The 17,428-nt window shown below is 44.8% G+C and overlaps 1 protein-coding gene across 5 annotated transcripts in view; it reads right to left on the reverse strand.

Annotated features, from left to right (window-relative positions):
• The window catches only part of SH3PXD2A (SH3 and PX domains 2A), a 373,953-nt gene that overhangs the window by 293,277 nt on the left and 63,248 nt on the right, over positions 1-17,428 (reverse strand). For all 5 annotated transcript variants that reach the window (XM_039481034.1, XM_039481032.1, XM_039481030.1 and 2 more), the window contains one exon: positions 16,478-16,558. In XM_039481034.1, coding sequence (XP_039336968.1) covers positions 16,478-16,558 — 81 coding nt within the window. The remainder of the gene's footprint in view (positions 1-16,477; positions 16,559-17,428) is intronic.

Genomic DNA, 17,428 nt, shown 5'->3' on the forward strand with positions numbered 1-17,428 from the left:
TCCAGTGCATGTGGTGGGGGAGAGAGTCAGGGAAGAACTCACACTCCCACATCCCAGGTGCTTTACCGAAAATAAAGCTTAATTAATTACTCAGGTTTCAGGCAGGTGAAGGGAACAACCCCCAGCTCTTAAGAGTTAGACCCACAGCGGACAAAACACTAGAAGACAGACCGACATTCCTAAAGCAGCTAATGCTATGTAAAATCCAGAGCTGGAAGAAACACTCCGTGATCATTTTGTTTATCCTCTAGGCTAACCCCTGTCGACAGCAGAGTAAGGATCTACAGTTCCTTCTAGACACAGCCGCTAAACATCTGATACTGTAGGAGTGCAGAGCTGGTGGGGAAACAGCGATGGCAGAACCCAGCGTAGCCTTTGCATTCTAGCTGGGGCAATTTTCTATTTACACTTAATGTAAATAAACTCCCCGTTACCCTTCCAGGGCGAGTTAGGACATTTGTAAAAACCACCAGCTTCTCTCATCCTGAGCCAAGGGATGTGAGCTTAATGGGCAGTTTTCATCTCAGTCTCTATACACTTAATGAAAATGAAGGATCGTAGTCCTGGCACAAAAGCAGAATTGTGTTTCAGGGGCGGGGGTGTGAACTCCATGTTATTTTCCGGCAGTATAAATAACTGAAAGTTAAATATGATTGCTAGAGTGCAGGGCGGGTATGGGGTGTGTGTGTCTGTGTTGCAGCAGATATGGCTGAGCTCTGTGGAATTGGTGCTTCTGTGCAGAGGGGCCACAGAAGCATCCCAGTCAGGATTTAAATTTTCATAGAACTCAAAAGAGGAAGTGGGAGGAAGAATAGCCTAGTCTAAACGTCTTGTTGAAAGGAAAAACAAGAGGTGAATAAATAGCATCCTTAGAGCTCATCACCTGAGTGTGAAAGCCACATCAATGCTGTCATTCCCACTCTTCCCTGGGATCCAGTCACAACACAACAGTCCTGCAGGAACTGGGCTCCCAATGGTCCCACAGGCATGCAAAAACCAGAACAAGGTGAACAAATAGCTGACCCCCATCTACGCTGCAAGACCCGTGGTGTTCATTTAAATGGATTATACGGGCCAAAAGGTGTTAACATAACCCAGTCACTGTCCAACACTTAACAGTTGGAAATAAAGTTCGGGGTTTGGTATACAGAGACGACAGCCTGCTTAGTACCATGGCAAACACACCATTAAAAATCCTTTTAACCTTTCGTTAAAGAAACAGAAAAGAAGGAAAAACAGTTAAAGCATTTGAAATGCAAAGTATTAAGTAAGGCTTTTATGTTAAAAACATGTTTTGTTCCCTTTCCCAGGAGAGAGTCTTTAGAAGGAAAAGCCCCCTTGTTTGACAGTCGCTCAGATGGTATTGAAGAGGGCAATAATGGTCCTTTTGGGTAAAAGAGAAGAAGTTAGTTGGATAAGCTGGAGCTGTTGTTGCTGCTGCTGTTGTTAAAGTCTGATCCCATTTAGTCTCAGGTGGTGCTTGGGATTCAGCTGGCGCCGACAGAGGTGGTGATGTGATCTGGATTCCTCTCCCTGGCCTGAGCTGATGAGGGCATCTCTCAGGATTAGGACAAAGAAGGGCCGGGGTCCCAGGAGACAGTGGGGGTGGCAGCCATGATGGTGAAGCTCGCTCTACTAACCTCCATCTGTTCTTCTCTCTTTGTTTTAAGAGCCCCAGAAGGGAGTGATGTCTGAAATAGCCCATCCCCTCATTAGTGTGTCCACCAATCAGGCTCAGTATTCGACACACCAATTTTGGTTCATTAATTTCTGCTTTCGTATCTTCTGTTTTTACCAAGTTTGATTTTAACACTGTCCTTAAGTTACGTCAGTAGGCCTTGTTGTTTAGACTCAGTATTTGTGTCCCTTTTGTACCGCTTCCCTTCAACATTTGTTATTATAAGTTATTGTGAACTTTCACTCCCTTTTCACCATTGATCTGACAATTCAGGTACATTTTTAGGTCCACTAATTATGACAAATCAAACTGTGCTTCAATATTTTGGGGGGACAAACTTGATGTAACCAGGTCTCCCAACACACTAATAATGAAGGAGTAGATAGTATATGAAGAAAGTTTAGATGGAACCTTAAAATATTCCACTGAAGAGAGGCCTGATCTGTCCTGGCTTTTAGCCCATTTAGTGGTGATTTTGTAGAATGCTACATTTATGACATGAGACGATGACGTAGCCAGAGGGTAGGTGGACCAATCAATATAGTTCATAAGAGCTAAGATTTTCGGCAGTGCTTTTACATTTCCCTTAGCAACCCAGTTTATTAGGCATTTACATTTGTGAAGTATTTAATAAATAATAGTAGCAGCAACTACAATAAAAACAGGTCCAGATCTTCAGCTGGTATAAATCAACTCAGCTCCAATGAATTCAATTAATCTGGAAGAGGGGATTTGCATGATTAGAAGCATTTCCTTTCACTGTTAATAGATTTTAGTGCACTATTATAGTTAGATGCATCGGGGCAAGGGTTTTGCAAGTATCTGTATAGCACCTAACACAGGGGTTCTCAAACTTTTGTACTGGTGACCCCTTTCACATACCAAGCCTCTGAGTGCGACCCCCCTTATAAATTAAAAACACTTTAAAATATATTTAACACCATTATAAATGCAGGAGGTAAAGCGGGGTTTGAGGTGGAGGCTGACAGCTCGTAACCCTCATGTAATAACCTCACGACCCCCTGAGGGGTCCCAACCCCCAGTTTGAGAACTCCTGACCTAACACAAAGAGGCTCTGGTCAGTGACTGAGGCCTCTGGTGATACTGTGACACAAACAATACTCCTAGAAATGTACTTTAATATAGGTAATCTGTCTAACCAAACCAAACAGAGCTGGGTGAATAATTCATAACAAATAATCCAATTAATTTTGCCACATTTTGTGTTTGCAAAATATTAACAGATCACGATTCAGTTTGGAAATTATTCCATGAATAAATTTCTGCAAATAATTCTTGGCTTGTGTATTTTGCATGGAGAGTTCGTTGAGTGTCTGATGCTGCATATTCAAGCTGGTGTCACTGGATGCATAGTTTACAGGGTAATATATCTGTCCCCAGTGGAATGAGTTTAACTCTTTAGAATCAGGGTTCTGGTTCTGAAAAGTCACAATTCATAAACTGTAAAATCTGCTTTTCACTAACATTCTGCAGTATTTTCTTAAAATTTTCTAGCTGGGCACTTGGGTACGGGTGAACTCTTATTCACTGGGAAATTCACACACAAAGGGGCACAAATGCAGGAGAAGCAAATTCATTTACAGATGGCAAAGGATAGTCACAGGATTTCTTCAGCCTTCGCTCAGTTGTAAAAATACTTTCTTCTGCACATGTAAACATTTGCTAATGTGGCATCATACCACAGTGTTCTCATCTGAACTAGAGAACGAATCTGAGCCAGAAGCTGGCATCACATCTGAATTTTCTCAAGAGTTCGGGGCTGTTCAGATCTAGAAACTTTGGTTCTGGCTCATCTCTAATTCTAATAAAGTAAAACAAAACTCACTGCTCTCTTTTTAAGCAGTGGAAGTTAATTGCTCCAGACCTCTGCAAGTAGCTTGCAGTTCACAGCATAAGGTGTTTCTAAAGCACAAGCCTTATTAAATATCATAGAGCGCAGGATTGTTTGTGTTTGAAATGGCCAGATCCCCATTAGCAAATTGCAATTGGTACCAGGATGTAGAGCTATTTGCATTGTGCTCTGTTTAAAGTTTACATCGCAATGTCCTGCTGTAAAGTAGGCCAACTGCTCTTTGTTATTATTACTTCATTTCTGAGATTTCCCCTGATTGTATCTGGCAGATCTTCAACTGGAGAAAGCCCCAAACGGAGCTGCCTTATCTGCAAGTGCTGGATGCGAGCAGCTAATCAGGAAATTTGCCACAGTCCATGTATATTACACAGATTTCATATCCCAGAGGGATTTCTTTTTATGAGTTCTCACTCTCCTGCATGAAATCCGAACTACTTTGTAATCCAACACCCTAATGTACCTTCCCTCCGATCCCCCAGGGCCTTGATCCAATGAGCAAATTTGGCAGCCACCAACTTCCAAGCATGATCAAACACTTTGGAGATGGACTTCATCCTCTCCCCCTGGAAGATGAAATTTCCAGAGCCCTGCCCTAGCACATTAAAACAGGATCCAGGCCGCATGAAATTAATCAGAGGAAACGTCAAACCTGAATGCTAAAACTGGCAGCAATTGCCTAACACTTGTCTACCTAGGACTTCACAGCTGGCACTGTGCTACGTACCAATCAACTGGCACTAAAACCCAGATGCTGCTACTTCAAAAGCACAAGTTCCTCCCACAAAGGAGACTCTCTTTTAATTGTTAGCAGTAGAGGGCCAATGACACACAGATGAGTCACTCTGATTTGACCCACTAGTGGTTAATGGTGTGCACAAGCACGCACACACACTTTTCATTACAAGCATGTAACTCGATCTCCTTCAATTTTTACAACTTACGTTTTATCACAAAATGAAGACTGTAAAGAAGTGTTTTCACTGCCAGGAAATTTACACACACTTTATATACCAAAATTGTCACCTAATAGGTGGTACAAGGCTATGGGTATTTAAAAGATACAGCAAAGAGGCAAATTATCTCTTCTCAATATTCCCTAGAAAAATCCTCACCCATCTAGCTAAATATTGAATCAGCAGATTAATTGGCGCTTGCTTTACTACTGTGATTAAGCGACAGTACACAGGGTGTCTATAAATTAAATGCTGAGAAAAACCACCAGTATTGAATGTTAAGGTTGCAAAAGGCAATGAATTGAGGATGGGAGCTGGTTAATTTCCTCACTGGCTTTGCAAAATAAAGATACTTAAGGCCACTCTATAGTGCAGCACAAGAAAGTAATGCCAATGCAGGAATTAAAAATGCTGTTTGTAGAGTGTCATAGATTCGTAGATGCTACGGCCAGAAGGGATCATTGTGATCATCTGTCTGACCTGCATACACAGGCCATAGGACTTCCCCAAAATAACTAATTTAAACTAGAGCAGATGTTTTAGAAAAACATTGAATCTTGATTTTAAAATTACCAGTGATGGAGAATTGACCACAACCCTTGGTAAGTTGTGCCAATGGTTACTTACCCTCCCTCTTAAAAATGTACACCTTATTTCCTGTCTGAGTTTGGGCAGCTTCAACTTCCAACCATTGGATCTTGTCGTACCTTTGTCTGCTAGATATCTGTTCTGTGTCCTGTTCTGCATTACATCCCCAACTTTCCTTAAATGTTGGCTTTGCATTTAATTTTGAGGGAAAAGGACTAAGTTAGAGACGCCGAATTCATTCTCCAGCTTCATGGCCTGATATGATTATTGTGGGACAAGATAACAACAAAAGGAAGAAGTTTAATGGAACGTGATAAAGTGCTTATATATTATTGATTCAGAACACAGGAGTGTTCCAGGGTAAGTGAGACAGGTTTACTTGCCATTGCTAGTGGTGTATTGCCCTAGCTAGTGGTGGCGTGCAAACCGCAGACTGGGGCATTGGCCATGGACGGGGGCATCGGCCTTGAGAGCTAATTCCCAGAGTGACCAGGAGGAGGTGCCAGTGCAGCAGTGAGTGGAGCAACCCGTGACACCTAGTCACATGGAAACATCGTGCCTGTACCTTTGTTACCACACGCAGTGCACTTTCCCAGAGGTGATGTGGTGATGACTCCATGGCCAAACAGGATTTCATGCTCATTAGTGGAGGCTGAACTTATTGTCTTCTGCTCTGAAAGCACAAGCCCCTATCCCCCGAGCCAAAGGAGAATCTCCCTTAGCTGTAGCAGAATTAGGGTTCCCCTACCAGCCACCGAGGCTGTGGCACAGAACTCTGATCTGCAGCTTCTCTCGCTCCAGGTCCCACAGCATCTTCTTTGTGACTCAGCCCTCTGGCCAAGTCACTCAGCGTTCCCCCTCCCAGGTGACAGTCCAGCAGCCGTTCTAGGCAGTCTTCCCATTCGCTGCCTCAGTTCTACGCCACACCCTCAGTGGCTGGTAGGGGAACCCAGGCCGCCCTCTTCTCTGGGCTCCAGCCTCCAGACCCTCAGCACGGCAGTTCTGGGCTCCCTCTCTCTGCCCTCACTGCTCCTTCCCTGGACTGCTTCCTACTCTCTTATTCCCTTTCTCTCTCTGGGCGTACCAGCTCCAAACCTTTCTCCCTCTTCCCAGGGCGTGACTGCTCTCTGCCTTCCTGTAGCCTTTCCCAGAAGCCCAGTCTGCAGCTTGCTACCCTGCTTTAAAGGCCCTGCCTGTTCTTCCACAGGTGAGCCTCTCTCTAATTAGCTGCCTACAGCTCCTTGTTTGCAGCCTAATTAGCTGATTGGGCCCACTTGGCCCAATTCCGCTCTTCCAGGGCTAGTGTGGGGCTCTCGCCCCATCACACTGCACATTATCGAGGAAATTAATCCTTTTGGATCAGCAGGTTGAGCCAGTGCCCCCATACCAGCAGCAAAGTCAGCTCCTGGAGAGGGAGATCTAGCAACATTCAACAGCCTAGTTATAGTGGCAACATGACTACTTGTGAGCTGGGAACGTGGAACCATTTTTAACTGATCTCCAGCAGCAAAATCCCTTGAGCCAGCCCCACTACTGGATGATCTTCCTGTGCAACATGCGTTGCAGTAATACCCAAGACGACAAGCAAAGGACACAAGGAGGGGAACGCCCTTGGTGACGTGTGTTAGGGTGATCCTTTTCACAATCCCAAGTTACATGAGGTTTTCACGGGATCCAACATCTATTGTAGCGGACTTTGCCATTTTCCCATCACGGCCCTAGTCTTTGTTTGACGTGGAGTCTCTTCAGGAACAAAAAGTGGAAACTGAACAGATTGTTTTCCAAGTGGACATTTAAATGTAAATAATGATGGAAATAGGAATTATAAACAACTCCATTTATTCAATGAAGATAAAGACATTGCCCCAGGCAGCTGTTATCTAAAGCATCAGAAGGAAAATCAGCATTAAAATAACGATTAAATCAGTTACAACAAACCACTTCCTGGCTCAATAATCACTCCAGCCATTTATTTTTTCCCAGGGGCCTCTCAGTTCTCCTTTGTATTCCCCACCACGCTAACGCCCAGTGTTGGGCTGAAGTGACCTGACAGTTCTATACAAGATATAGCCAATAATGCTCCTGACTTGGCTACATGGGATCATTTAAAAACTATTCAAGGCTCCCAGCCAGAGCTGGAGTGTGGAATCCACTACATAGCTGCCAGTGTAACACTGACAGACCCGGTTGTCGGCAGGAGGGATCGAACCTGGGATCTCTGGAGCTTAGTGCGTGAGCTTCTACGGCTAAAAGTCAACTGGCTGTTAGCTAAGTTGTAGAGCAAACTCATTAATCTCTCTTTCTAAGTTGTCACATCTAGTGGCACTGAGACCAAACACCACACCCAGGAGGTGTGTAGGTTACCCTACCCTTTCTGAATTGTAGAGGGCTCATGTAACACTGGGGCAGTTTGGTGCTTGTACCTAGAATTTGATTTTCTGAATCACTCTTAAAATGTTCTATCTCTGACTTCCCTACGTGCAAATCTTGGCTCACAGAAACTGACAAACGGTCGGTGTTTACTAAGAAAGAGGATGCCATTTCACCCCGGGAGCCCTGCACTGACCTCTCAGGAAAGACAGGTTGAGAGAGCAATGTTCTGATTTCCTCTGGATTTTCACAGGCTTGATTCAATTTCAATCCTATTTTTAAGGCAGCTGCTTTCAAACCAAATTCTAATGTCCAGTTGCTAGAATATCTCCTTCTCTCTAGACTCCCTTTAATAGAAAATGGGCCTGAACCAAATCCTTGGATCTGAACTTCATGGGTGCGGTATGGAATCAGGATCCCGGTCTGGTTCTGAATTACTAAGCAGTTCCCCATCTCAATTATGGGGCGAAATAAGACTCAGAATCCCATCCCTCATACTTGAGAGAAGTTCTGGTCCAATCTTTGTGGCTCAGGACCATCTCTGTTCAAGACAGCGGATATAAACTAGAACAGGGGAACATGCACAGTGACATGGCACAGCTTCGAGTGCTGGGTCCTGAGTAACCACTGCTTTATCAATGGAGTCCCACCAGTGCAGAACTGGAATGATGCATTGGCGAACTAGGTCCCTAATTTTAAACACTCGTTTCTCTTCCGTCATCCTCCTTCACCCCAGCTCCATCCCTGCTGCTGTACTCCCTCACTTTCCATCCACCTCTTTCCCCACTCTGACTCTTTTCCCTGTGACCTCTCCTCTGCCTCACCACTCTTGCAGCCAACGCTCCACCTCTCCTCTCCACATGCACCAACACACATACACAAACACTCTCTCTCACCTGAGAAGCCCTGAGACATACACACTCAGCTATGCAGAGACTTCTGATCCCTGCCCATCCTATGGGCTAGGAACTCCTCTCATACATTGCTCCCAAACTTCTGATTACAACCAGGGCCGATGAGAGGGGGGGAAGCCGGTACAAATTACTGGGGCCCGGCGGTCCGGAAGGGGGCCCAGGGCCCACCTTCTCTGGCGTTGTTGGCCCTGTTTAGCCAGTCCGCACTTGCTGGGGGGCCTGAAAAAATTTTTTCACCAGGGCCCGAACCCGCTCTCAGTGGCCCTGATTACAACAGGGACGAGCTACATCATGCACTAAACTGCGTCAGCTGCTCTCCTTTCCTGTCTCTACCTCCACCAACATGAGGAGCTGGACAAACCGGTATTGGTGACCTAGATGGCTGTTTTGCACAACAGAAGGCAGGAAAGGAACCTAATGGAGTTAAAGCATCTTTAACTTGCAATAAAAGGTCATTTGTTTACAGGCAACACTGTTTACAAACTTGAAAATACATCTCCATTCCCTCCTGTTCTTCGCAGGGGAAAAAAAAAAGTTTTCCTCCATTGTGGCTGATGAGGTTTGAAATTAACTTTTGGCTTTTTTTTCCTAGCTCCTTGTCTGTTTTCTCTGCATCACTGATGACTTCAGCACAGGTCTGAGCTTGTCAATTAACTACTGCTGCAGAACCAACAAAGGATTGTTTTTAAGGTAGGTCCTACACAAATAGTAATAATTGACATAGATTATACTGTAATGAAAGAGCTAGAGACTATGTACACAACTGCCCTCTACAGGATGGAATCAGCACTGTTCCACTGTATTTCATACAAGCTGTACTGTTAACAGCCAATGCAGATTCTCTTTCAGCTCAGTTAGAAGAAATGGGTTCTTTTGAAGCAGCAGGATCTTGTTTCTAATCCTACCGTCTCCATAAAATTTGAAGTGACCATGGCACACAGCATAGTTATAACCACTAAGTCCTAGATGGCTGTGGATTTATTACAATAATTTATACATTTTGTGGTGACAGAAAGGTGAGTGTTTATATAAAGAAGCACACTGCAGACCAGGGATCAGTGAGTGGCTGGCGCTCTGCTGATGAATCACTGTCTAGGTAAAAAGAACAGAGTTACAGTTTGCAATTATAGTTTTTATGGGTAAGTTTTTGTTTAATACAATCTTTAGTGCTCAGTTACTCTATTACTGCTCTATAAACAATCAGGATGATCCTAGGAATAATAAATGAAGTTCCTGATGTTTCATATTCAGCCTGAAAACAACTAAAGCGCTTCCATCTTGCTAATAAAATTCTTTATTTTTTTTAAATGTTCTAAGTAGCCAGTGAGTTGGCTCTCTGTGCCACTTTAGGAAAAGCAGCTTATATCAGCAGGACTGAATCTAGCAGATATTTTCTGCAAACTGATCTGCAGAGTGAATGCTTGAATAAAGATTTATTTATTTGTTTTTTCAAAATTCCAACATTTCAGATGCCTCTTTGTGGCCAAAAAATGTCAACATGGGGTAATCGTGCTGGGAAATTTCATTCTGCCTACCTAACATTCCTTCTGCGCCTTCAGTTGGCATTTTATTCTTTTTCATTTCACAACAATTGAGGATGTGTAGTGTAACGGCATGCTGTTAAAAATGGCTGCTGTGTTCCACCGCCCCAGAGGGGGCCGCATTTCAATACTGCGAGAAAGGATTCTTATATATAGGGCAAAAACTCTGACCTCCAGTGGACACTGTCAGGTCCTAATGAAATCAATGGAAAGTCCAGACATTTGAGAGCAGAATTTTATCCTTCTGTGCAGATTCTGATCTGGTCATACCCTGATATAACTCCACTGACCGCAGAAGGCAATAGATTCCATTTACACATGTGAGATCAGAACAGAGCCTGTAGGCTCACTGGGCCAAATTCATAGGTGATGTGTAAGGGGTTTTTTATGAGACCTGCTGGTATGTGCTTGAGAGTGTAAGGGAGTCTGAACTGGTGTAACTTACACATGGAACGGGCTGTAAGAAGATGAGTTATGCCATCTTAGACTCACCTCTGAATAGCAATTTCCACATTTGCAAAACTCGCTTAATAATAACTCCCAATCTAACATGGGTGTTAGGAGGGTTAGTTAATTGCAGGCTCCAGTTCTCCACTGCCTTAGAGCTTGTATAATCATTCGCACCCCTGCATAGTGTCAAGTGCATCCAGATCAGAATTTCCCACTCACTTCCAGCATGAGCAGCATTTTATACTCATTTTGCACGATGCTCACACCAGATATAAGGCCATGAAGAATCAGGCTCCAGGTCTTACAAAGCTCTTTGAATACGTTAAGCACTGTAGAAATGCCAGGTATTATAATGACTACGAAAAGCTCATTTGGCCCACATTAGGGGAGTGCAGCATGGGTGAACTACTAACACATGCCTATATCCTATTACAATGACTAGTGAATCAATTTGCAATGCTAGGAGACCTTGGATGGATTGTAATTACTCACGTTCCAGGTGAAAGGTTAGGGCTTGCTACAAACAGATGTCTTTATCCTTTTGGAGAGGCCTACCCCGTATCAGGTACTGGGGCTGCTAAGTGTGAACTTCACCCAGGAGAAAATGAAATCTGATGAAAGACCCTCGCTACACCACAGTCAACTCACTTCAGTCCAGTCCATGTCTAATCTGGTCAGAGTGGCGCTTTGCTGGTGGGTCATTTCACCGTTGAAATTGAATGCTCACTTCTTGCCTCCCCAAAGGAGTTAGAGTTTAGAACTACAAACAAGGGGAAGCCCTTGGAAATCCACACCGATCGCTGATGCACATGTTCTAATGCAGCCTACAGACAGACGCCCTCGTCTCTGGCCCTTTCCTTCTGTTCTGCTATTTGAGCTGTTCTGCCCGTATTCATTTCCTCCAACCCGTGCACAAAAGACCAAATGTAGCTTGGAGTAAGCAGAAGAATCTCCCATGGAAGTGACTGGACCAAATTCAGCAGTGATGGAAATCATGGTGCCAAGACTGAGTGTGACACAGATGGATGTTATCTTAAGGTTATCTTGCATGGATTTGATAGTCAGTGGGTGTGCAAGAAACATCCAAGGGGCTAAACGGGGCATATCACTAACCAAATGTGTACAAGAAAAGCAGAAGTGCACGCCTCGCACCATCCCAAACACCGGTGGGACCAAACCCATCGCTGATATAAGTGGAGAGGGGCTTGTGCTGAAATCAGTAGGAGTTGCACAGAGTCCTCTCCCCACAGAATACTATGCCATACTGAGCAGTACCTAGTAAGTTACACCCACTTTGCTCACACACTGACTGCCAACCCATAGAAGTTAATGCCACTTTCACATTAACTTATACCTGATTCTCCGCTGCCTTTCACCAGGCAGAATAGCCCTTCCCACCCAAGCAGAGCCAATGTCAAGCAGGGGTAAAAATGCTACTATACTGGAATGGTAGCTTTTGTGCAGTCATTGACTTCTGTGCAAAGTGGGTGTCCAAAGCCACCATTCCGATATAGTAGCATTTTTAGCCCCTATTTGTATTTGCTTTGCACAAGTGTAAGTGACTCCACAGAGTGGAAGGCAACAGATAATGAGACAAGTACTTGATAGCACCACTGAATGTTGAGTTAATCAATACTGCTGATCCCATTTACTGACATTTCAACCCCAGCACGTTTTCTGCTGCCATGATTTGATCCATGTCACCACTGGATGGGACTCTGTCACCAATTAAATCAGGAGATTACTGCATCGTTTAATTTAAACCCCACTTTATAAATCTCCAGCCCTCAGCTGGAAGCGTGGGAGGAGGAGTTATTTTATCAAGCATCACAGAACAGGTACCAGTTTCAATGACATTCACCCACTCTCCAACTCCATTCAGCAATCTCCAGCTCTTAAATTGCACAGAAAGTATAAACATGTCGCCCTGATCATTTTCCCGAAAAGAATCTGGCCCCTCATTCAGATCACTTACACCCGAACAAATCTGGAGTAACTCCACTGAAGTTACCTGGGATTTGCATCAGTGGAAGAAAACTGGGGCTGACTCTTCACACCTGCAGGGCTGAAGAAGAGGGTTTGCTAGAAAGTATTTAGGAGAAATAGTATCTACCACCTCCCAGTCGTTGCCAATGGAGATTGCAACTGGGAAAGGGTGGGCTTTTTAAAAGAAACAAAAAATGGTAGCAAAAAAATTAATTATTTGTATTCCTTTTTCTCCTCCTCCAGGCAGCTCTGCTGGCTGCCCCTCGAGTGCTATCAGGTATCACTGTCAACATCAGCCCTTGCAGCTTTGATTAAGTCATTACAAGCCTTTCTTGTTATTCTACGTCCATTCAGAAGCAAAAAGAAACACATATAGGTGCACAGCAAAGTCCAGAAGTGCAGACACGATGGGACAAGCTTGTCTGTCAGAAAACTCCAGCGGTTTGGGACACATACGGTGCCTCTGACAGCTTGCATTAGACCACCGAGTGCACGCTTGATTTTCTGTTTATAGTGAAGTAGGGAGTATGCAGGGAGGAGTAAATGGACTTGATTATGCAAAACAGTGTTCCCATGCTCAGCAAGCACATAATAAAATCTTCCCAGTGCAGGGATCAGCCCGGCCCTGTGGCCCTGAGTGTGGAGTCTGACTTCTCCCTGACCTTCCACCTTGGTCGGCCTCCTAGACACCCCCCAGGGCCTGGGCAAAGGGAAAGGGATGCTGGAGTTATTGTCTTGCTCACCGTCAACCAGGTAGTGTCACCACAGCCTGCCCTGTGGTCCAGACCAAAACACCTGAGCTTTGCTTTGGGAACTGGGGATTGACACCTACAGTGGGAGTTTGCAGCTCAGGCCCAGATGTCAATTTAATCCCCTCCTCGCTCCAGGAAGGCTGCTGAAACTTGTTTCCAGTTTAAAATCTTGCTCATCAGGTCTGAGGCTCTTATCATCTGTTTATTTAATTGAAGTGGCCACTGGGAGCCCCAGTCATGGACCAGAATTCCATTGCAGTAGGCGTTGTACAAATAGAGAACAAAAGAGACAGTCCTTGCCCCAAAGAGCTTATTGTCCCATCTCAACAGCACCATGTTCCTCCCTATCAGGTGAATCCCGCAACCTCTGAGGGGAACTCAAAGGTTCACGAGGCAGCAGAACCACTGCTATTACACTCTGCAGGGGGAGCAACACTGGGGGACATTCCAACCTCGGCCTGCGACGAAGCACCACACTGTGGCATCTCTCTCCACAGCAGCAGCGTGGAGAGGGGGAGGCACGGTGAGCGGAGCTGCAAACTACAGGGAGGCACTAACCAAAAAGTATGCCCAGGGCAGTTACAACAGGCCCAAGTAGCAGCCCTGCTCTGCATAGGCGTAAGTGACTCCACACAAGGTGGCCATGGGGTGGCCACATGGAGGGGTGGGGGATAGGGAGTCCCTGGGCTGGGGGCAACTTGCATTCCTCATCCCAAATGTAATTCACACGCTCAAAGCTTCTTTATCTGCATGCTGTGCTGATGGTATGGATTTCTGCCCTCTCTTAGGGGAGTCGCCACAGATGAAGCGAGGAGTTAGTGGCTCTGAGAGGGCATCCCGTGAAACCCCACTATTGTCTTTGACTTTCTAACTCCCCTCTCAGACCCACTGCAGAAGCTCCAAGAGAGCTGATTTAATATTTTAAATCCCTGACGCTGAGCTGTTCATAGAATTATAATTAAAGATGTTAAAAGGGAAGTGAGTACAGTGCATGCCTCTTTGCTGATGGAATTAGTAATGTCCATCTTCACCAGGAATCCAGCATAATTAATATGAATAAAATAACAATAATACTCTGCACTCCAGTAGTGCTTTTAGCCCATCGATCTCAAAGCACCCTACAATAGCATGCATGCATCATTGCCCCCATTTTGCAGACGGGGAAACCGCGGCACAGAGAAGTGAGTGACTTGCTCTGAGAGTCGCTAGCTGATTTGGGATGAAGATCCTGGGCACCTGACTTCAAACCCTGTGCTCTAATCCCTGGAGATGCTGTCTTTCCTTCCTTCTTAAGGAATGCTGCAAATTTCTTTGTACACTGGTGCCCTTCCAATGGGCACAAAGGGTGACTCCTGAAATCCCTGGGAGGGAAAAGGGTTAAATAAAGGAATTTCATTCCTTTCTTGTAATATTTTCTAGTGGGGGGGAGCCATGTTGTACAAGCAGGAGTTTTTTCACTGGCGCTAGGCACTTGCACTTATCAATGGGACCTTTCAGGACTCACTCTCCCTGATTGAGACATCATTTCCTGTCCAACACACTAACCCCATTGATAACTTCAGCTTGATGGGAACTTTTCAAACCCACCAGGAAAGGCTAGGAGACCCAGAAGAATATATACATGAAAACAGAACTGGAGCTTAAAAAAAAAAGGAAGAGAAAGAAAGAAACAACGGCTTTGGCCATGACTCTTACGCTAATACAAATACACACAGATTTGTGTGAACAAGCACAACATCAGCCACAGAGAAACAACTGCACTGGGACTTATTGTCTATGGCTTTGGTATTGACCAGTCTACGCACTTCAACCCAGTCAATGGGTGGGGCGAGGGGTGGGAATGCAAAAGGAAACATAGGAAAGATGATGAATGTTCCCTTTTCTGCCTTCATTCCATTTCATTTCATCCGTACCACAAACTAAGGATTTGGGTCATGGGACTCGCTACGTAAAGGTCAAGCTGTTGGTTGAAGAAACTAAAGCACTATAGCCTGCATTTTTCAGACGTGACTAATGATTTGGGGTGCCCAACTACAGACACGTCAAAGGGAGCTGATTCTGAAAATCAGGCCTCTTTAAGGGATCTCATGTTGGCCACCCCAAAATCAAGGAACCTATTTCTTGCAGGATCAGCATGACAAACAGATTTATATCATCGATCGTGACACGGCTTTGAAGTTTGCGGCTGGCTGTGCACATCCATGACGCTAGCTAGAAGGGACTTTCTTAGTATTCTAAACACACACAGGCCCAAACTGAAAGCTTCAGAAACAGATCAACATTTTCCCAACATTCAGCAGTGCTTGGATACAGGGCTGGAGCTCTGAGCTCTCTACGAGTGTGACAGAGAAATCAGTGCACTTCAGAGTGATCTTATAACCCCAGCCAATTATGTTCTAGCTGTCTAGAAAGATAGCAGTGGGTCTGGATTATTGCTAATTAGCATACCAAGCAGGAGCCCTCTCACTAGTCTTCCAACAGCCTACGAACAGCATAGCAAATAATTTAATCACTGGAGCCAAATGCTGAATTTTGTAATTTGGGTAAACACACAAGTAGCTGTAAAGCAAAGTTCATTTTCATACCAACATGGGCTGCTGCTGGAGAGACAATGATGAAATGGCACAGAGCACAGCGAAATACATTGACATGAATATGGTGAGGAAGCACGTTCTAGTGTTTAAAGCAGAGGACTGGGGCCTGGTCTACACTTCAAAGTTAGGTCGACGTATGTACATTACTCAGGGCTGTGAAAAATGTCACGCCGTCTGCAATGTAGTTAGGCTGACCTAAGCCCTGATGTAGACACCTCAGTGGAAGAATTCTTCATCTCTCAGAGGGCTGAATTTACCACAGTGATGGAAGAACCCTTCTGTCACTGTAGTAAGTGTCAATAACGGCAGAGTTGCAGCTGTGCCACAGTAGCATTTCTCCATACCGTGGAAGTCAGCACTCCTGGCTTTTGTTCCTATCTCTGGAAGGGGAGGATGGGTTAATGGTTAGAACAGGGGACTGGGAGTCAGGACACGTGTTCTATTCCCACCTCTACCATTGACTCATTGTGTGACCTCAAGCAAGTCACTTCTGAAAAACAGGCCCTAGCTGTTTGAAGTTAGGCACTCAAAACTAGAAGCCAATCTTGACAAATCTGGGTCTTAACCTCTCGATGGCTCAATTAACCCTTCTGTAAAACAGGCAGGATAATACTGGATTTACCTCTTTCACATCCTGTGAAAAGTCTGCCAAGTGCTTTGAGATCATTCGAGGCAACAGGCTATACAAGTGCAAAGTCTTATTTAATGTTATGATGATGGTGTGGAAATGTACAAACCAATACAAGTAATATTTCCAGTAAGTAAAATGAACGGTTACCTGCAGGTCAAAGAATTTGCTGTATCTCCGGTAGATGATCTGGGAAGTTGAGTCAGACCATGTTACATTTATGATATATACCTGTTCGGGGGAAGAAAAAAAATGTCAACACAGTGCCTAAGGAGCCCTAAAGCATTGGCTGCAGTTCAAAGGCAGAAAAGTCAGGACCAATGTCTGTGTCTATATAAGGAGATGATTTCCAATCTTTAATAAGTTTGACAGTCTAAACCCACTCAATCCCACATGCACACTAGAAGAAACACAGCACCAAACTCAAAGTTAGGCTAAATTAAAGCTGTAGTTCTGTCCTGAGCTCACCCTGGGCTTCCATAGGCTTCTCGTGAAAATGCCCAGTGTTACACAGCACAGAGCAGAGTCTTCCACCAATCCACGCTAGTAACTCCTATTGACATTACTTTGCCTGGGTTTAAAGCTTTCTTAAAATATTAGCACACTCCTTCCATCCCCCTCTGCCCCAAATCTATAGGGGCACCAGGCACATGCTGCTGGTGGGATTGAGCAAGGGCCAGGAGAGCTGCTACATTCCACCTCATGCCCCCATTTGAAGCACGTGAGGAGCCATGCTGGAGTCACCTGCCACACTTTCCTTGCACACATTGGAAATGAAGGTTTGTGCAGAGAAAATAGTGGCAGCCTGGCTCCAGAGGCAGTCTTGCTCCCACAGAGGTGGGGAGGACAGTTAACTGTGGAGGGACTGGTGTATGGGGAGACTCTGGCAAACCAGTAAGGTGCCAAAAACCACTATGGCTTATTGTTAAAGGCGGGGGGGGGAGTTTGGGGGTGCCACAGAAAGGGCAGCTTGACCCCACTGATAAGAATTGTGTTGAAGTTGCTGATACATGCATTTTAAAAGAGCAGGAATGTCTATTGGGGTCTCAAGGTTGCAAACTCTGGAAAAACCCACACCTGGTTAATCAATAATCAGAAGGA

This window comes from Mauremys reevesii, linkage group 7, assembly GCF_016161935.1.
Source record: "Mauremys reevesii isolate NIE-2019 linkage group 7, ASM1616193v1, whole genome shotgun sequence".
Lineage (NCBI taxonomy): Eukaryota > Metazoa > Chordata > Testudines > Geoemydidae > Mauremys > Mauremys reevesii.